At 42.2% G+C, this 21,430-nt stretch overlaps 1 protein-coding gene across 3 annotated transcripts in view; it reads left to right on the top strand.

Annotated features, from left to right (window-relative positions):
- The window catches only part of LOC111160965 (F-box protein 34), an 82,729-nt gene extending 63,024 nt beyond the window's left edge, over positions 1 to 19,705 (top strand). For all 3 annotated transcript variants that reach the window (XM_022524375.1, XM_022524392.1, XM_022524384.1), the window contains exon 2: positions 16,467 to 19,705. In XM_022524375.1, the coding sequence (XP_022380083.1) occupies positions 16,477 to 18,615 (2,139 nt within the window). In that variant the 5' untranslated portion in view covers positions 16,467 to 16,476 and the 3' untranslated portion in view covers positions 18,616 to 19,705. The remainder of the gene's footprint in view (positions 1 to 16,466) is intronic.
- Positions 19,706 to 21,430: the final 1,725 nt, after the last annotated feature.

The following is a 21,430-nucleotide window of genomic DNA, read 5'->3' on the forward strand; positions in this document are numbered from 1 at the left end:
AAGGCAGAAGCTTAACCAACTGAGCCACCCAGGTGCCCCAGGAGAGAGGTCTTTTAAAGAGGTGATCAAGGGGACTCCTGGGTGGCCCAGTCATTTATGTGTCTGATTTTTGATCTCAGCTCGGGCTCCTCGCTCTGTGTGTGGACCCTATTTTTTTTTTTTTTTTTTAAGTGATTAAGTTAAAAGAAGTAGACCGGTTGGGCCTTAGTCTAATTTAACTGGTGTCTTTAGAGAAAAGAGGAATTTTGAACATAAGAGAAAGACACCAGAGGCATGTATGCCCAGAGGAAAGATCCTATGAGGATACAGTGAAAAGGTAGCCATCTGCAAGCAAAGAAGAAAGGCCTTAGGAAAAAAACAAAACAAAACAAAACCCACTGTCACCTTGGTCTTGGACTTTCAGCCTCCAGAACTGTGAAAAGTAACTTTTCTGTTGTTTAAGCCATGCAGTCTGTGGCTTTTGTATCACAGCTCAGGCAAACTGACACACTCATGATGAGGTGGTAGTTGAGTGTCAATAAGAAATACAGCAAGGTTACTGTTTCTTTTTGCCCCAGTGCATTTATGGGGTAATGATGAGATGTTGTGTATAGCTTCACATAATCTAGTACTGGAAAGAGATGGTAGGACCTATGAAATCTAAATATAATAGATATTAATATTCTTATTCTTTTGGCCTTATTCTTGACCATTTTGTAATTTCCCATTTGCCTGTGGTTATATTTTAATGTCATATCTTCTATTCTCTACCACTTCTCATTCGTTGGAACTAATTTTTATAATTAAGTCTATTATAAATCAATACGAGAGTAGTGCTGTGTGTATTCTCCTGTGTGTTTTCCGTACAGTCATTCCAGCTCAGCCTTATTCTCTGGTAATATCATCTGTACTCCAGCCTCTGTTTCAGACTGTCATATTTGCATTCACTTTTTGAAGTTTCTCTTTGCCAGAAATAGAATTCGAGTGCTCCTAGTGATGTCTGCCTTTATTCTGCACATTTTTAAATTTGCAAATTAATCAAAAGCAAAGGGATCCGTGTATGTTTCTCAAGTTTGCCAGGAGATCAGGAATTCTGTCAGTTGTCTTCTTGCTGAAGCCCCAAGGTCTAGTCTAACACTTAAAGGGAAGTTAAGTATTTTAATAAACGAATAGTTTTATTTTAGGTAGGTTATCAAATTTGGGCACCCAGAACTGAACCCATAACCCAAATTCTTCTTCCTCTCACAGTTAGACTTCAGTCTTCATGTCTGATGTCGAGAATAAGCTTAGTGGTAGGGAGTGCCCCATCCCTGTGTTCCTCATTGGCTTCCCGTCCTCATTTCATAATGTGGTAGGTAAGAGCATACTTTGACTCCTAACTGTGAACATCCAGACTTCTTGATGTGCTTGCTGCAAGCTTCTTAACCTCCCTCTGCTTTAGATTTTTCATCTACAATGAGAGATAATAAGAGTATGCATTTGTTAGGTTTTTAGGGGGATTGTGAGCTTTGAACAGTGTTTGGCACAGTAAACATTTTAGAGCTGTTAGAGCTATTATTATTCTAGAAGTGAAAACAGATTTTTGTCATCTCACTTATTTGTATCTTTTATCTCTAAGTCTACATTTCTTTCTTTCACTTTAAACAACAGAACTTTTGCCCATAAAACTGGCATGATTTTCCCTGGTAGTGGCAGTGTAAATTAGCTCTACTGGAAAGTGGTTGGGCAAGGTATACCCAGTCATAGAAATAGTCACACTCTGACTCAGGAATTCCACTTCTGGGAATCTTCTGTGCCTAAGAGAGTGCATCCATGAAGTTTACATTATAACCTCCAGGGTTGGGTGGAATAGTTTATTAAATTCGGGCACTTAGACATTTACAATTGATTGGTTTCCAGACCATGTAGTAACATGGAAAATATTCGTGATGAGAAAAGTATAACATTTTATGTATAATATGATTACAGCCGTGTTAAGTAAATACATACTTCCAGGAATTTCAGAGGATAGGACATATAAGAGCTCTTTTAACCCTCTTGAGTTGTCAGATTCCGGATTTATGTAAAGCTGGTCCTGAAGGCCCAAAGTTTACCCTGTAATTGAGAGTTCTATATACCTTGTTTGTAAACCACTGTCTTTCCTGTTTGGCTTTAGCAATTCCGGGCTTAGTCAAATTCTGCAGAACTGAATGGACATGGGGATATAAAGGCGAAGACAGACCCTCTCTATACTCAAGGGATAGTTTTATATGAGATTTAAGACAAGTGCATAAACTCTGGTATGTGATTTTTTTGTCCAATAATAAGACAGTTTGGGCTCCTGTTGCCTAATGATTTGTGCATGTGTGTTTGTGTATGTGTGTGTGAGTGTGTGTGTGGTGTAGTATAGATTTGTTACATTTACTTTTTGGGAATACTCATTTTTAACACCAGGATTTAAGTTGGCTTTGGTAAACTCAAAAAACAGGCGGTAGAACAGCAACTTTTCCAGTTTCCTTTTGACCATAAGCCTCATTTCTTTGTAAAGTGTACTTTGAACAGCCAGTGCATAGACTGCCACTTCAGTCTGGGTTCACCAGATCCTAGGGGAATGTGATAGAAAGAAGAGTAATTCCTGAACAGTTTGGCACAGGTCTGTGGCTTAGGCTTTATTTCTTCTGTAAATACCATGGGCCCTGTTTCTGAAGTAATTCCCCCACCCCTTCCACCTCAGCCAGGATTGCTGACAGAAGTCTTTATTTTATTTTATTTTATTTATTTTAATTTAACTTAATTTTACTTTTTTGGTGTCCCAAGATTCATTGTTTATGCACCACACCCAGTGCTCCATGAAATACATGCTTGCCAGATCTTTTGTCTGCATTGATACTGCAAACAGTTTTGGTTGGTGCATTAATATTTGCTACCCTGAATTTTTACTTTTTTGCCTCTTTCTTTCTTTCCTGAGGGATAAGCCATTTTTAAATTCATTTACACATCAGGGGCCAGCCTGTGCCCAATAGGCTGTTGTACTATGCTCAAGATCAAGGCCCAACACAGGGTTTATGTATGTTGGCAGACTTGTGGTGTGCTGTTGCATATACACTCTAGATTTGTGCTGTTCTCTGATTTTTCATATCAAACGTTATTTGGCATCTGATGGATTGTTGAACTGTGTTTGTGGTTGGCCTTAAAATCTTTAAAATTTATTTCCTAGGAGAGTTGACGTCTTTATGTCCAAGTTATATTTGGTCAAATAGGATATATGTTAAAGCTCTGATCAGTTCTTTGAAAGGACTGCATTACTTTCAAAGAAAGTATTGCCTTAAAATATGTTAAATTTATATAAAATGTATATATGGAAGAATGACTGCTTTCAAAGTAAAAAGCATCAGGTCACTCAAGGAGTAAAATTTTGCTAGATTTTCTTTTCCAATGTTTTCTTTAAGAAATATTAGAATAGGAAAATAAGGTTTTAACAGGAAAGCTAAATATCTGAAAATCTATGGGGGTGAAATTTTTATGGTAATGCTCAATGTACTTTTCAATATATAATCAGTGATTGGGGAGGACTAAACTTTATTGGGTTTCATTGGATTTTGATGTTCATTCTAGTGGGAGCTACCAAATTGTAAATTTCTCATCAGCTCAGGTAACAATGAATTATGATACGCCAGAGTTAGGTGTTGGCATTATGTCACAGGAACAATAGGAAACAACTTTGTAAACTGTTAACTGAATTAATATAAACATGGTAAGCTTAACAAAACGTAGTATTTCAGTTTGTCTCTATCCCCAACTGTTACTTAATAAATCAGAATAGCCTGAGCAAGCATTCTTTCCTCTAGCCTCCTCTCCCCCTTCTTCTCTACTCCAGGAAAAGGGGAAAGGAGGATCCATGTAAACTGATCACTCAGTATTTTGCGGTACTGTAAAACTGTTAGGTATTTAATTGCTTCTATTGTGATCACAATAGAAGAGCAAAGTAGTGGCTACCCTTCCCAATTTGTAATACTCCTTTTTGGTATGTTTTAGATACTTTATTGTCCCATCAGGCTTATCATACACTTTTGTTTTGGGGAAGTTAGTTGTGTTTTTTTTTTTTTTTTTTTTAAATATTTCATTTATTTGAGATAGAACACAAGCAGAGAGAAGGGTCAGAGGGAGAGGGAGAAGCGGACTCCCCACTGAGCAGGGAGCCCCCAGGGCTCCATCCTGATATGACCTGAGCTGAAGGCAGATGCTTAACTGACTGAGCCACCCAGGCACCCCCTTGGGAAGTTAGCTTTGTTTGGTCTTTAATCATGATACAGAATCTATATTAGATAACCATGAAGCATGTATGTGCTGTATTTCCTGTTCTTCCTCACTGAGCACTTCAGCTCCTTGCCACTCCCCAGGGACATCACTGGAACCCACAGCAAGCAGGGATGGTGTACCCGGCGAGAGGTCCTATTCCTTGTGACCCCAGGTGATGACAGAGTCCAGGGTTGATCGAGGACTTCTGGTAGCAACAACATTGTGGCATGGACAAAGGTCTATCATCCTTAGAGCCGTGGCTTGCGCATCTTATTTTTGTTCATTTGATTTTTTTGGTGGGGGATGCAGTGTCAGAGTTCAGAGGGAGTTATGTTTTCTTGATTAACATGATTTTCCGGGTTGTTGCATCCAGGACACAGGGGCAACCTCAGCCTTAAACTTTGTTTCTGCTCCTACCCCCGAATCTCCAGGCAGCAGGGGGAGGGTCTGGCTACCCCTGCCCAGCCACCCTGTTGTAAGGAAACTCCATCAGAAATTCAACTGGCTTCCAAACTGGGGGGAAAAAATTGTGAATTCTAAGAATGATGAAAGCTGTGAGCAGTGAGTTCTGGAAAACTATGCACGTGCTTCCAAAAGCTAATCTCTTCATTGCTCGATATCTTTTAACAGACAGTAAAGGATTTTTCAATTAAATTGTGCACTGTTAACCATCCAGCCCTCCCCCGGCGAAGTTCAAAGATCCCATGAGATGGCTTTAGAGATGTTCCTTGAAAAAAAGGAGCGAACTCCCTCCCCCGAGAATGTTAGTCCCCCAGCCCCAATATTTTGGAGGTCAGTTTGAGAATTACTGTCTTTTCTGGCTTAGTTTGTTCAGGGTTTTTGTTTTGTTTTGTTTTTGTTAAGGCACTCAGTGGGAGTTGGATGCATTCTGTCAGTGTTTAGAGGCCTATGAAGGGAAGTCCTTTCTTATGCCTCCACCTGTATTCACGCCCTCCTGGTCTTGGAACTTTTTCTACTTTAACAGCCATAGAAGTCATTTCTACATATTTTAGATTATATGGCTTCTTATGTGATGTGGTATATCTGTTTTAATTCATCACAGTTCTGTGTTGAGGTTTTATGTGGCACTGAAGAAAAACTGACCCAATTTGAAAGATAAAAAGCTCTTTGAATAGATGCTGTGAGAATTATTTAATTTTATTTGTGTCATAATTGGACCTAGCTTTTTTATATTTTTTGTTTGATTTTGTAGCAAGGAAAATAGATCCAGGAGACTCTTACCTAATTCTCATCCTAATTCCACCACTATCTAGTTGTGGGGCTTCAAAAGTCATTATAATAGCTTTATTGCTTCATTTGCAAAAACAAAGATTTCATTATGTATACATGCAGTGTTCTGCTGGATTTGCTAATCATAAAAAGAAGTTGGTTTTAAGATGTTCTCTGACGCTTTTTTTTTTTTTAAAGACTTTTTGAGAGACTTAGAGAGCAGAAGCAGGGTGGGAGGGAGAGGGAGAAGGAGAAACAGACTCCCTGCTGAGCAGGGATACCCATGCGGGGCTCAGTCCTGGGCTCAAGCCTAGGACCTGGAGATCATGACCTGAGCCAAAGGCACATGCTTAACTATCTGAGCCACCCAAGCACCACTCTCTGGAAGCTTTTACATTTTTATTTATTTATTTATTTTTTAATTTTTATTTTTTAAAGATTTTATTTATTTATTCAACCGACAAAGATCACAAGTAGGCAGAGAGGCAGGCAGAGAGAGGAGGAAGCAGGCTCCCTGCGGAGCTCCATCCCAGGACCCTGGGATCATGACCTGAGCCGAAGGCAGAGGCTTTAACCCACTGAGCCACCCAGGTGCCCCAGCTTTTACATTTTTAAAGAAACAATGAATTTACTTACTGTACACTTTTATCCCCTCTAAAGGTATCATGGGAATGGTCTTTCAAGGACTGGTCTATTTTAATTCCTCTGGCCTTTTTAAGTAGGTTCCATGCCCGATGTGGGGCTTGAACTCAGGATCCTGAGATCAAGAGTTGCATGCCCTACCGACTGAGTCAGCCATGCACCCTTCCTCTGGCCTTTTGTAAAGGAAGAGTGGCTCTTACTATTTTTTTTTTTTTTTAAAGGTTTTATTTGAGAGGGAGAGACAGAACATGGGTGTGTGGAGAGAGGGGCAGAGAGGGAGGGAGAGGGAAAGGGAGAGAATCTTAAGCATACTCCGTGCTAAGCATGGAACAGGACATGGGGCTTAATCTCACAACCCTGAGATCATGACCTGAGCCAAACATTTAATGGGCTGAGCCACCCAGGCACCCACCCCCATTACTATTCTAATAAAAGTTGACTCCTTTTTGGAGTGCATTCCTGTACCTTTAATGAAGCGGAAAGAAACAGGAAATACCTTCTAACCTGTTTTGATAGGCAAAGCTATATACTAAGAGTGACAAGTTAGAAAACAGGCATCTGCTTTTGATTTTTAGGCTTCCTGTTAGCACTAAGCCTATTATTAGCAGTGGGAGAAATCTCATCCTTTCTCCTGTTCTGATCCCATGTTGCCATTGTCATTGGTCAAGTCCCCTGCCCCCAGACTAAAGTTAGTATGATTCTTTCAACTTTGGGATTTATCCAAGCACTTTTTTCTTCAAAGTTAAATTCTCTTCCATGGTTCCATTTTGGGATTGTATACTTTGTTTAAAGGCGAGAGTTTTTCTAGCTTTTTAAAGCTGAAAACAGAAGTTAGAGTCTAAAAAGGGGGCGCCTGGGTGGCTCAGTTGGTTAAGCAGCTGCCTTCGGCTCAGGTCATGATCCCAGGGTCCTGGGATTGAGCCCCACATCAGGCTCTCTGCTCAGTGGGGAGCCTGCTTCTCTCTCTCCCTCTGCTGCTCTGTCTACTTGTGCTCACTCTCTCTGTCCAATCAATCAATCTATTAAAAAAAAAAAAAAAAGAAGTTAGAGTTTAAAGGAATACTGGAATTATTTGAAAACAGTTTTGGCCTTCAGTGGAGGAAAGTTGTTCAAGTTTTAATTGATTCGTTGTTATATCTCACCTTATTTCTGGAAAGGATTAAGGTGACAGGTGCATACAAAGACTTTCTCCTTCACAGCCATGCTTTGTGAAGGAGTTGCTAAGGTTCAGTTTATCACCTTCGAGTCACAACTACACCGTGAACTTCTGGCTCTGCCCTAGTCACCCACTGTCGTTCGTACAGGGGGACACCAAAAATCTCCTTCAGTTTTTCTTGGCCAGACCTGTGTCAGTCTGTCTACTAGATATCTGTCTTGCGGACAACACTTTTTAAAACCAAACTTACCAGGGGTGCCTGGGTGGCTCAGTGGGTTAAGCCTCTGCCTTTGGCTCAGGTCATGATCTGAGGATCCTGGGATTGAGCCCCATGTTGGGCTCTCTGCTCGGTGGGGAGCCTGCTTCCCCCTCTCTCTCTGCCAGCCTCTCTGCCTGCTTGTCAAATAAATAAATAAAATTTTTAAACAAACCAAAACAAAACAACCGAACTTCCCTCTCTTCCCCTGCTCCAAAATGCTTAGCCACCTTTTTCACTATTTCAGTAAAAGGTGCCACTCTTCATCCAGTTGCTGAAACCATAAGCTGAGGACCCATCCTTGATACCTCTCCCTCAACTTCCACTTACAACCAGCCGCTAAAGTTCTTGTCTGTTGTTGCTTATTAATCCATTTACTTGTTGTCTCTCTGCTCACAGCACCTTAGCTAGACTGACTGTTTCTCACTTACCTCAGTTTCCTAAAAGCCTCATCTACTTTTGAACCTCTTAGGACTTTGTGTATCCTCTTTTAGGGCTCAGCTTAGAAAATCAGGGATTCTCTGACCTGTTTATTTCTCTACCCTCAAGACTCAGCTTGGTATTGGCGGTTCCATCTCGTCCCTTCCTACACCCCTTCCATTTGTGTGTTGTCCTCCCCACCCCCATGAATGGGCTCTCCCAGCACCCGTACTCTCTTCATAAACACACATCACATTCTATTTTAATTGCTTATTGACTTTTCTGTCTTCTTAAGGGCAGCGACTATGTCTTACTTAGAAATTGCACAAGTAATATCCAGCCCAGAGTGTTCAGTAAATTCCTTATAATCAGTAGATAGTAGCAAATGGGTGGTGGTTAGTATGAAAACAATGTTGAAGCTGTTATGTTAGTTTTATTGTTCTGGTTGCTTTAAAATTTGCAACTTAAGTGCTATGGTTGGCCTTCATCTACTACTGGGTCCTATAGTAGCGATTCTGTGCACAAGCTCCCAAAGTGTGAAGTACGGTAGGGCAAAGTGGGAGTGAAGCTGATAGGTGGGCTGGGTAGGTTCCACTTCACATTCCATCAGTAAAGAGATTAGGCTTTCTTATAGGTAGCGATCATGTAGCAGAGATAGGATGGCTGCTTAAACTAGGGCATTTGTGCCATAAATGAAGAGGTAGCATTTTATTTATTTATTTATCTATTTATTTTTGGAGGCTGTAACTATTTAAAAATTAACATATAATGTATTATTTGTTTCAGGGGTACAGGTCTGTGATTCATCAGTCTTACACAATTCACAGCACTCACCATAGCACATACCCTCCCCAGGGTCCATAACCCAACCACCCCATCCTTCCTATCTCCCTCCACTCCAGCAACCCTCAGTTTGTTTCCTGAGATTGATTCTCTTATGGTTTGTCTCCCTCTCTGGTTTTGTCTTGTTTCATTTTTCCCTCCCTTCCCCCATGATTCTCTGTCTTGTTTCTCAAATTCTTCATTTCAGTGAGATCACAAGATAGTTTCCTTCTCTTCAGTTGACCTATTTCGCTTAGCGTAATATCCTCTAGTTCCACTGGTGTCGTCGGAAATAGCAGGATTTCATTTTTTGATGGCTGCATAATATTCCACTGTGTATATGTACCACATCTTCTTTATATATTCATCTGTTGATGGACATCTAGGCTCTTTCCATAGTTTGGCTATTGTGGACATTGCTGCTGTAAACATTGGGGTGCAGGTGCCCCTTTGGATCGCTACCTTTGTATCTTGGGGGTAAATACCCAGTAGTGTAATTGCTGGGTCATAGGTTCGCTCTATTCTCAACTTTTTGAGGTACTGCCATACTGTTTTCCAGATTGGCTATACCAGCTTGCATTCCCACCAGTGTAGGAGGGTTCCACTTTCTTTGCAGCCTCGCCAACATCTGTCATTTCCTGACTTGTTAATGTTAGTCCATTGTAACTGGTATGAGGTGGTATCTCACTGAGGTTTTGATTTGTATTTCCCTGATGCCGAGTGATATTGAACACTTTTTCATGTGTCTGTTGGCCATTTGAATGTCTTCTTTGCAGAAATGTCTGTTCATGTCTTCTACCTATTTCTTAATCATATTATTTGTTCTTTGGTTGTAAGTTCTTCATAGATTTTGGATACGAGCCCTTTATCTTATTTGTCATTTGCAAATATCTTCTCCCATTCTGTTGGTTGTCTTTTGGTTTTGTTGACTTTTTCCTTTGCTGTGCAAAAGCTTTTTATCTTGATGAAGTCCCAGCAGTTCATTTTTGCCCTTGCTTCCCTTACCTTTGGTGATGTTTCTAGGAAGCAGTTGCTGCGGCTGAGGTCGAAGAGGTTGCTGCCTCTGTTCTCCTCAAGGATTTTGATGGATTCCTGTTTTACATGTAGGTCTTTCATCCATTTGAGTCTTTTTTGTGTGTGTGGTGTAAGGAGGTGGTCCAGTTTCATTCTTTTGCATGTGGCTGTCCCCAATTTTCCCAACACCATTTGTTGAAGAGACTTTCTTTTTTCCATTGGATATTCTTTTCCTGCTTTGCCAAGATTAGTTGATCATAGAGTTGAGGGTCCATTTCCGGGCTCTCTATTCTGTTCCATTGATCTGTGTGTCAGTTTTTGTGCTGGTACCATACTGTCTTGATGATGACAGCTTTGTAATAGAGCTTGAAGTCTGGAATTGTGATGCCAACAGATTTGGTTTTCTTTTTCAACATTCTTCTGGCTAATCGGGGTCTTTTCTGGCTCCATACAAATTTTAGGATTATTTGTTCCATTTCTTAGAAAAAAGCTGATGGTATTTGGATAGAGATTGCATTAAATGTGTAGATCACTGTAGGTGGCATAGGCATTTTCACAGTATTTGTTTTTACAATCCATTATTGTGGAACATTTTTCCATTTTTGTGTCTTCCTCAATTTCTTTCATGGGTGTTCTGTAGTTTTCTGAGTACAGATTCTTTGCCTCTTTGGTTAGATTTATTCCTAGGTATCTTACAGTTTTGGGTGCAATTGTAAATGGGATTGACTCCTTGATTTCTCTTTTCGTCTGTCTTGTTGTTGCTGTATAGAAATGTAACTGATTTCTGTGCATTGATTTTATATCCTGACACTTTACTGAATTCCTGTATGAGTTCCAGCAGTTTGGAGTGGAACCTTTTGGGTTTTCCATATAAAGTATAATATCATCTGCAAAGAGTGAGAGTTTACCTCTTTGCCGATTCAGATGCCTTTTATTTCTTTTTGTTGTCTGATTGCTGAGGCTAGGACTGCTAGTATTCTGTTGAATAGCAGTGGTCATAGTGGACAGCCCTGCCATGTTCCTGACTTTAGAGGAAAAGCTCTCAGTTTTTCCCCATTGAGACTGATATTTGCTATAGGCTTTTCCCATATGGCTTTTATGATATTGAGGTATGTTCCATCTTTCCCTCTCTTTGAAGAGTTTTGATCAAGAAATGATGCTGTATACTGTCAAATATTGTTTCTGCATCTATTGAAAGGATCGTATGGTTCTTGTTCTTTCTTGTATTAATGTAGTGTATCATATTGATTGACTTGCAGATATTGAACCAACCTTTTAGCCCAGGAATAAATCCCACTTGGTCATGGTGAATCATCCTTTTAATGTACTGTTGGATCCTGTTGGCTAGTATTTTGGTGAGAATTTTTGCATCCATATCCATCAGGGTTATTGGTCTATAATTCTCCTTTTTGATCGGGTCTCTGTTTTTGGGATCAAGGTAATGCTGGCCTCATAAAATAAGTTTGGAAGTTTTCCTTCCATTTTTATTTCTTGGAACAGTTTCAGGAGAATATGTATTAATTATTCTTTAAATATTTGGTAGAATTCCCCTGGGAAGCCGTCTGGCCCTGGGCTCTTGTTTGTTGGGAGATTTTTTTTTTTTTTTTTTTTTTTTTTTTTTTGTGGATCAGTGATCTTTTTATTTTTTTATTTTTTTTATAAACATATAATATATTTTTATCCCCAGGGGTACAGGTCTGTGAATCGCCAGGTTTACACACTTCACAGCACTCACCATAGCACATACCCTCCCCAATGTCCATAACCCCACCCCCCTTCTCCCAACCCTCCTCCCCCCAGCAACCCTCAGTTTGTTTTGTGAGATTAAGAGTCACTTATGGTTTGTCTCCCTTCCAGTCCCATCTTGTTTCATTTATTCTTCTCCTACCCCCTTAATCCTCCATGTTGCGTCTCCACTTCCTCATATCAGAGAGATCATATGATAGTTGTCTTTCTCTGATTGACTTACTTTGCTAAGTATGATACCCTCTAGTTCCATCCATGTCGTCGCAAATGGCAAGATTTCATTTCTTTTGATGGCTGCATAGTATTCCATCGTGTATATATGCCACATCTTCTTTATCTATTCATCTGTTGATGGACATCTAGGTTCTTTCCATAGTTTGGCTATTGTAGACATTGCTGCTATAAACATTCGGGTGCATGTGCCCCTGTTGGGAGATTTTAATTACTGTTTCAATTTCCTTACTGGCTATGGGTCTTTTCAGGCTTTCTATTTCCTCCTGGTTCAGTTTTGATAGTTTATACATCTCTAGGAATGCATCTATTTCTGGCGTATAGTTGTTCCTAATATATGTTCTTGTAATTGTATTTCTTTGGTGTTGGTTGTGATCGCTCCTCTTTCATTCATGATTTTATTAATTTTGGTCTTTTTTCTTTTTGATAAGTCTGACCAGGCAGTTATCAGTTTTATTAATTCTTTCAAAGAACAAACTCCTAGTTTCATTGATCTGTTCTACTGTTCTTTTGGTTTCTGTTTTATTGATTTCTGCTCTGATCTTTGTTATTTCTCTTCTCCTACTAGGTTTAGGCTTTATTTGCTGTTCTTTCTCCAGCTCCTTTAGGTGTAGGGTTAGGTTGTATATTTGAGAACTTTCTTGTTTCTTGAGAAAGGAGGGGGAGCATTTTAGTGACTTAGTGATTGGCTATGGTTCAGGGTGGGGAGGGGATCTTTAAGTGACCCAACTTTCTGGCTTGATTCTAGGTACTTGATGCTTTCATTAACTAGTTGTGTTGATTTTTGAGAGTGTTTCTGACATCCAGCAATATCTGTGAGGCAGGCAATAGGATATGAAGTTTGGGATAGCACACCACTGGTTCATCAGTATGAACTACAAGACAGCACTTATATATGTAGCCTGAGTAATAATGGTCTAGAAAAAGAAGGAACTCTGTGGAACATGGACGTTTAAGGCTGGGGAAGAAGAGAAGAGAGCTGGGAAGAAGCAGTGTCAAACTGAAGAGTTGGTGTTAAAGAGGAAATTTGGCAATAAAAAGGCCATTGATTTTTGTGTGTGTGTGTTTTAAGGAAAACATAAGTAAGAAAATGGGCTTGTCTTTTTTTTTTTTTTTTTTTTTAAGATTTTATTTTTTTATTTGACAGAGACACAGTGAGAGAGGGAACACAAGTAGGGGGAGTGGGAGAGGGAGAAGCAGGCTTCCTGCAGAGGTTCTGTCCCAGGACCCTGGGATCATGACCTGAGCCAAAGGCAGACGCTTAATGACTGAGTCCCCCAGGTGCCCTGTAAATAGTTTGTCTTTAACCAGCTGTTAGAATAGATGCTTCGGTACATGTTACCTGCAGGGCTTTCTGTTGGACAGTTCTTCCTCAGCCCACATCCAGAACCCCACTGACAGTCTTACAGCAGATCTAACAATGACCTTTAATCCTTTCCAAGTTAAATTTAATAAAAACAGATGGCAGAAATTCTGGATCCAATCCCAGAAGTTCTGAATCATTGAGCCCGGGGATTAAGATTTTTTGCAAGGATATTTCTGATTGTCTAAGGAACACTCATGTGTAGGTAGGTGCTAGAGCCCTTCATTTTGTTTAATTACAAGAGAACAGGACTTTATTATGGTGAACATTAAAGTACAATTGTGATGGAGAGATTGGCAACCATGGAAACCTGGCTGGAGCTTTCCACAGTGCTGGTCTGTGTTTGTGGGGGTGCGGTGGGGGTGGGCACAGCGCCACCATCTGGTGTAATCTGTTAGAGATGGAAATCTGCTATCTTACAGGTTTTGTGGCAGATGGCCCTGGTGCCCTGCATCAGACTCTCCTGGTCTACACTGATTTCAACCCAAACTCAGGTTTCCAATTTCTCACTTCACTCTAAGTCTCGCCAACACTTTTCTGTTTTCTGCTTCAGGACCTTCAAGCCCAGCAAAAGAAGGAGGGAGGCTGATATTCTGTGCAGCCTTTAAGTACGGGACAAGAGCCCATACCTAATTGTTGTGCTTCCTTCAGGGGTCCCACAGACTCCCCAGCAGTCACCCTGTTTGTATCCAATGACCTCACTGGCTTTTCTCCTTCCCAGTTCTCACTTCTGTTCCCTGGGATCATCTCCTATTTTAATACTGCTAAAACCCTGTCCGCTAGCAATGTGTCAGTTGAGCTGACTTCACAGGTTAATGAATTTCAAACAAAAGCCTTCCATAATTACATTAGTTTCTTCTTAATGTCCCTGCCTATCAATAATAGCACCTAAAATAATATGTGGGGGAAGAAGGCGAAGAGAACATACTGTGCAGTGCAGAATGGCACACACATTGCTGAAGTTTAAATTTATTCACAGACACTCTGTAATGAGATCATTTTGTGAGAATTTATTGGATTTTTCAACAATCTCCATTTCTTTTTTCACTTAGAGAAGAGTTGAAGGGAATATGAAAAACCAGAAAATCATTGACACAGAGAGTTAGCACTAGATGTCTCTTTTTATTAATTAATCTGCTTTTTAAATATGTATTCATCTTGTTCTTGGATTCTCAGTGGGTCTTTTTGTAAAACATAAATAAACAAATGGTAGAAAACTATTAAAAATGCTATACTGCAGGAAAGGGGGGACATCACAGATTTAGGATAGAAATTGGGAAAAGTCATCAACAAACCAGTCTAGTCTATTTCAGGGATATCTATGAAAAGATGCTTTGGGGGCACCTGGGTGGCTCAGTGGGTTAAAGCCTCTGCCTTCGGCTCAGGTCATGATCCCAGGGTCCTGGGATCGAGCCCCACATCGGGCTCTCTGCTTGGCAGGGAGCCTGCTTCCCTTCCTCTCTCTCTGCCTGCCTCTCTGCCTACTTGTGATCTCTGTCTGTCAAATAAATAAATAAAATCTTAAAAAAAAAAAAAAAAAGAAAGAAAAGATGCTTTGTCTTGAATGCAAGATTTTTCTTCACTTAGCTAGAAGATATTCAGATTCCTGTTTCTTCTTTTAGCTGAGCCCAGACTCAAGAAATTAAGAGTTGAAAGGTGAACAAACTTGTCCTGGGTGATCACTTTCATCCTTGACAACTAGAATTAATATCTGAAAGCAATTATCATAGAGACGGACATGTTGCAGGCACTCACTAAATGTTACACGGTGAACGATAGAGGAATATGCCAAGTTGCCGAATTTGTGTGTCCCAGACTGGTGTCCCCCACAAGTGAGAGTAGGGAAACTCCATATGCTTAGACTTGTGGGGGCTCTTGCCGCCAACCGCTGATTGCTGATGTTTATTTTATAGGTTTATTTTGTAGGAGGCCAGGCATCCCTACAAAACACTTTTTCTCAATTCTGGTAACAATGACTATTTTACTGTAAAAATTGATGAGATCATTAGGTATTTTAGTATTCTAACCCCTCTGTCAACATTTCGAGTCAGACCCAGAGAGGAAGTGACTTATCCAAAGTAAACTCACCAAGTCTAGCTAATTAATGGTACAGCAAGGACTAAAACACACATGTAATGTGTGTAATGACATGTAATCATCTTTCTGATTTATAAGATGGCTCTCATCTCTTCCAGCCTTGGTCAGGGAATAAAATGGCATTTGAACTAGTTCAAAATGGCTTTTAGACTTAATCAGGATTATGGGTTCTGTATTTAAGGCATTTGGAGGAAATTTGATAGTTAAGAGCTTATATAAATAGATGATTTAGAAAATCAAGACTAGAGGCAATCAGGGACGCCTGGGTGGCTCAGTCAGTTAAGCATCTGCCTTCGCCTCAGGTCATGATCCCGGGGTCCTGGGATGGAGCCCCGCAGTGGGCTCCCTGCTCAGTGGGGAGCTGCTTCTCCTCTCCTGCCTGTTCTGCCTGCTGCTTCTCCTGCTTGTGCTCTCTTTCTGAAAAATAAATAAAATCTTTAAAAAAAAAAAAAAGACTAGACATGCCTAGGTGGCTCAGCTGTTGAAGTATCCAACTCTGGATATCAGCTCAGGCCATGATATTAGGGTCAGGAGATCAAATCTTGTGTCGGGCTCCCTGCTCAGTGTGAGTTGGCTTGTAATTCTCTCTCCCCCCTCCCTCTGCCCATCTCCCTGCTCACGCATGTGCATGTACTCTCTTGCTCTCTAGCTCTCTCAAATAAATAAAATCTTAAAAAAAAAATCAGGACTGGTAGATGGGCAAAGTACATAAACAGGTGAAAAATTATAAACATCTAAAATACTCACTAGTAAGAGAAAAGCTTAGGAAGCAGTACAACATTTTGACAGACTGCAGCCAATAAAATGCTAGCTGTGATGACTTGGAAATAGTGTCAGTCCACTAGGGATTCTGGCCAGTCCTTTTAATCTTTCCCTTCTATACTGTACCTTGTATTTGGAAGCTTTCAGTAAGTTATTTATTTTTTTAACATTCAAAGGACCAATTTTATGTAAGAATGTTAACTAATGTCAGTTTCTGAAATTCACTGTCTATTTAGCCTCAAATTTACCAATTTATTTTCTGGCCTGTACACCACAAAAAGTGGTTTGCCTTGTAATTCTTGATCTGTATATTAAAAACTGGCTGAAATGAGAGTTGGTATGGTAAAGATTTAATGACCTGACAAAATGTTTCTATTACTCGCTAGAACTCTCCGAGATTACATGTTAAAAAAAAACTTTTCTAGGAACAAAGGTACCATTTTAATCAAATACGTATTTCTTTCCTGTAGAGCCTCTGTTATGCACCTAAAGCCATACTGGAAACTGCAGAAGAAAGTGCGACCTCTGGAAATCAGCAAGGAAACTCTGAGAACTCCTATGAGCCACCGAGAAGCTATAAATGATGAAAAACGCAAAGCTAGCTACATGAAACCGAGTGTCTTTCCTTCACCCTCTCTTGGTAAAGCGTCATCGCGAAAGCCTTTTGGGACTCTTTCTCCAAATGTTCTGTGCAGCATGAGTGGGAAGAGTCCTGTAGAGAGCAGCTTGAACGTTAAAACCAAGAAGAATGCACCATCTGCAACAATCCACCAGGGTGAAGACGGGGAAGGGCCGCTTGATATCTGGGCTGTTGTGAAACCGGGAAATACCAAGGAGAAAATTGCATTCTTTGCAGCCCACCAGTGTAGCAATAGGATAGGATCTATGAAAATAAAAAGCTCTTGGGATATTGATGGGAGAGCTACTAAAAGAAGGAAAAAATCAGGGGATCTTAAAAAAGCCAAAATACAGTTAGAAAGGATGAGGGAAGTGAACAGCAGGTGCTATCAGCCCGAGCCCTTTGCATGTGGCATTGAGCACTGTTCTGTGCATTATGTGAGTGACAGTGGCGATGGCATCTATGCCGGGAGGCCTCTGTCAGTCATCCAGATGGTCGCCTTCCTTGAGCAGAGAGCCAGTGCCCTGCTAGCGACCTGTACGAAAAACTGCACCAGCGCGCCTGCTGTGCTGAGGCTTCCCGGGCAGCCCAGAGGCGTGCTCCCCGCCTCTGAACCCTTTTCTGCTCCAGGAGCTTGTGAGGAATCCACGGAAAGAGGAAGTCCTGAGGTCGGTGAGCCGCAGAGTGAGCCAGTCCGTGTGCTTGACATGGTAGCCCGGCTGGAGTCCGAGTGCCTGAAGCGGCAGAGCCAGCGCGAGCCTGGGAGCCTCTCGAGGAATAACAGCTTCCGTCGAAATGTGGGCCGGGTGTTGCTGGCGAATGGCACTCAGGCTGATGAAGGCAAAGCTAACAAAGGCGCCTTGGAGGCACCAGACACTCAGGTGAATCCTGTGGGGTCTGTAGCTGTGGACTGTGGCCCCTCACGAGCGGACCTTTGTTCTCCTGAGGGCAATGAGGCATGGGACGGTGCTCCCGGGGGCTGTCCCCCGTTGCCAGCAAGTGTGAATTTCCTCACAGACAGTGCAAAGTTTGAGCCAGATCAGCACAGTGCTATGAAGAATGGCAGTAGGTATGATGTGGAAATGACAGAGGAACTTGCCGGGTCACCTTTTCCTCCTCACACCTGCTCTCAGGCCACGGAGTCGCGCACGGATGCTGTTGATTGTATGAGCGGAGAGCTCGTGCCGCTTCCGAGCCAGGATCCTGAGCAGAGAAGGAAGGAATCTTTGTGCATTAGTATCACTGTGTCCAAGGTAGAGCAGGGCCAGCCTTCTAGTCTAAAGTCCTGTGAAGACCCACTTCCAGGGATGTTGTTTTTTTTGCCACCTGGTCAGCACCAGTCAGACTGTTCCCAGTTGAGTGAAGGCACAAGGGAATCTCCTGAGGCCGGCCAGCTTCGAGATGCTGCAGAGGGCGACAGCACCTCTGAGGACAAAAGTGTTTCCCCTGATGCGTTTGTCCTGCCAGCCTCTCCTGTGGAAAGTACGTTACCGGTGCTTGAGACGTCCAGTTGGAAGAAGCAAGTGTCTCATGACTTTCTGGAGACCAGGTTTAAAATCCAGCAGCTTTTGGAGCCTCAGCAGTACATGGCATTTCTGCCCCACCACCTCATGGTGAAAATCTTCAGGTTACTTCCCACCAAGAGCTTAGTGGCTCTCAAGTGTACCTGCTGCTATTTCAAGTTTATCATCGAATACTACAACATCAGGCCGGCAGATTCCCGCTGGGTGCGAGATCCTCGATACAGAGAGGACCCTTGCAAGCAGTGCAAGAAGAAATACGTGAAGGGGGACGTGTCCCTGTGCCGGTGGCATCCCAAGCCCTATTGCCAGGCATTGCCCTACGGGCCAGGGTACTGGATGTGCTGCCACCGGTCTCAGAAGGGCTTCCCCGGCTGTAAGCTGGGGCTTCACGACAATCACTGGGTCCCTGCTTGCCACAGCTTTAATCGGGCAATCCATAAGAAAGCAAAGGGGACCGAAGCTGAAGAGGAGTACTGAAGTCTGGAGAGGTGACAAAAGGACAGATTTTTAAAATGGAGAAACACCACCTAGATCTACCATTCAAGTGAATGTTGCCTCTCAAAGCCCTCACTCCAGGAGAACCTGTACTTCCTCCAGGAGGACAGCCATTGATTGCTCAGGCATTTTTTTAAACTCTTGCTTTATGAGCTCTACAAGGAAACTGGTCTCATTGTTTCAGAGTGGCGCCTCCCATTGGTCCAGGGTGGTATCCCACAATTTGATTCACTTGCCTGTGAATATGCCTGTTCTCCCAAATCAAATCCACCCCCAAAGGACGAAGACTTGCCACCATCAAGGACGTTCAGAAGAGTTCATTGCAGACTATGCAGGCAGTCCCCCGAAAGGGGTTCCAGAAATGTTTTAAGCACTGGCACCATATTTGAAATAAGCAAATAGCGTCCTATGGAAAGAAGAGCAGCACTCTTGGATGAAAAGTATGCTTACAAAGGAAAAGTCAGGCACCTTACCTTAGCCCTTGTATGCTTGATTTGTGAGATTGAAGTTTGTGGTTGGAAATGGATTTCATGCCCTGTGGTGTTTACAGTGTATATAATGGTTGTGTTTTCATAGGGCTATGAAAGTGCACATTAAACCCGAGCGCCTTTACCTTAGATGAGTGCTTTTGGCCCCTCTGTAAATAACACTATTAAATCCAGTTGTATATAGTGGACAGCAGACTGAACATAATCCCCACAATGCAGCTAGGATAGTGTTGCGGCTACAGTTGTGTGGTTTTTTTTTTTTTTTTTTAATTGTCTCGTCTTAAATTTGTACATCCTGTATAAAATATGAATGTTTCCCAAATAAACTATGAATGTTTCCTGTATAATATATGAATGTTTCTGAGAAGAAACTCTAAAATAGTTAAGAGGTTAACCTGTTGAAGATACCAAATAATGGTTTAACTGGACAACCTTATAATTAGCATAGAGAACAATCCTGTTATATTTTAGTGATCCACCAAGAATGAGAAGATATTATATAGTCAGATTATAACATTCTTGTCTACTTTACTCTTTGTCTGGTTACAAATTTTTTTTTTAACTTCAATAAAAACATGCATCTTAAATGGAACCGGAGTTGCCAATTTTTTTTTCCTCCTTTTTTGAGGTAATTAATAATGGAGAATTATGTTGTGAATTGAATCATAAGAATTTAAAAAATTTTTGAGTTGTTAGGGGATGGGGGAGAGAAAATTATTTTTCTGCTGTGGAAAAAAGACCATCTTAACGTTATGAGCTTACATTTTTGTAACATTTTATGCTTATTTTGAATTTGTTGTCTTCCCAGTTGTCTTCCCTGCTGCATCTCCTGTTGGAGGATGTCCTCACAGCTTGTCTAGGCATAACTAGTTCACCATTAAGAAGTCAGTGAGGATATGACCACCTAAGTCTGTGGTCACGTAATGCTGGGTGGGGATGGAAGGTATTGGGCCCCAGAAGGCTCCTGCGAAGGACCTAAAAACTAGGTGGGTTTGAAATCCGGTACCCATCAGAGCCCATCAGCCTCCCGCTGTGGAGAAGCATGATAAATGTTCCAGGGGAGGGCTGAGGGGGAAGTGGTGAGTGCAGGCCGTCATGGCCCCGAAGTACAGTTAAAGGTTGAGTATGCTCTGGCTAGGTCAGCCAAGCAGAGTGGGACAGGACGGTGCCAGGTGGAGCAAGGGTCACCTGTGGCGGAGGTGTTGGGTGGCCACAGAGCGGCTTCCACACTGGAATCCGCCTTGGGCTCTTCTGCCCCTTCTGCCCCTTATCGGTAGGCAAGCTGCTCCCTGAAAAGGCAGGATACTAACACTGAAGAGTGTCTCTCAGTGGTCTGTCCCTGTCAGGCAGTGATAAGGACGCCCCTGACCACACTCGGCCAGAGCCAGTGACCCAGAACAAGGAGAGCTGAGAAGAGCCTACCTCTCCGTCGTGGTGTCTGTGCCCTTCCTCACCACTTGCCCCAGCGGAGGGAGGTCTGTGGGAAATGCTTTTCAGTTGAGTGTTCTGGGCTGAAGTTTCCAGCGCCTGCCCTCCTCCCCTGTGATTTGCTTTAGACTGGCAGTCTCAGCGCGCCTTCCTGCTAGCTTTGTCATGGCTCATGACTTAGGATTAAAGCAGATCTGCACGCACAGGATTTCGAGTACAGCTGGGCATGTGGAAAGCGCCCGGAAAACACAGCTGGCGTTGTTACTGGCTGTCAGTTCCACCTTTGCCCAGGTGGATGCACAGGATAAACAATTGTTTTGGTTGTTTTTCCCAAATCAGCCATTCCGGATCTGGTTTTCACATGGGACACAAAGCCATAACTCAGGGCTGCCTGAAAGCAGAGGACAAGGTAAGAATGTCCCAACCCCATCTCGGCATGTGATCCTCAGGGGCCTTGGAAATCACTGACGATGACCTCTTTTGAACATTGCGGCCAGACCCTGTTCCCAGTGCTGTTAGAGAATGACGGAGGATTTTAGCAGGTGGCACCCCCTCCCTGCTCTTGCTGTAGACTGGTGTGGCTTCTCTCTTCGGGGAAAGACGCTGTGCTTCAGAGCCCCCTAGTGCCAAGCTTTCGAAAACAGTCAGCCTTGCAGCGCTCTGCTTTCCTGCACTGCTGTAGAATCGTAGACTTGCAAGAAAGGAAGAACAATGTGGACACCAGGACTCTAGCCTCCTCTCTGCCATGGGGACCCAAAGAAGACTTCCACCTTTCGGCTTTTGTTCAGAGGCTTTGATGTGCCTGGCCTAGTTTTCCTGTCCTACCATTAGAAAAAAAATCAGAGAAGTCTGGGAGTCATGAGAGCCCTCTGCCCCTGTCT

This window comes from Enhydra lutris, unplaced genomic scaffold, assembly GCF_002288905.1.
Source record: "Enhydra lutris kenyoni isolate GAN:26980312 unplaced genomic scaffold, ASM228890v2 scaffoldscaffold4, whole genome shotgun sequence".
Taxonomy (NCBI): Eukaryota; Metazoa; Chordata; class Mammalia; order Carnivora; family Mustelidae; genus Enhydra; species Enhydra lutris.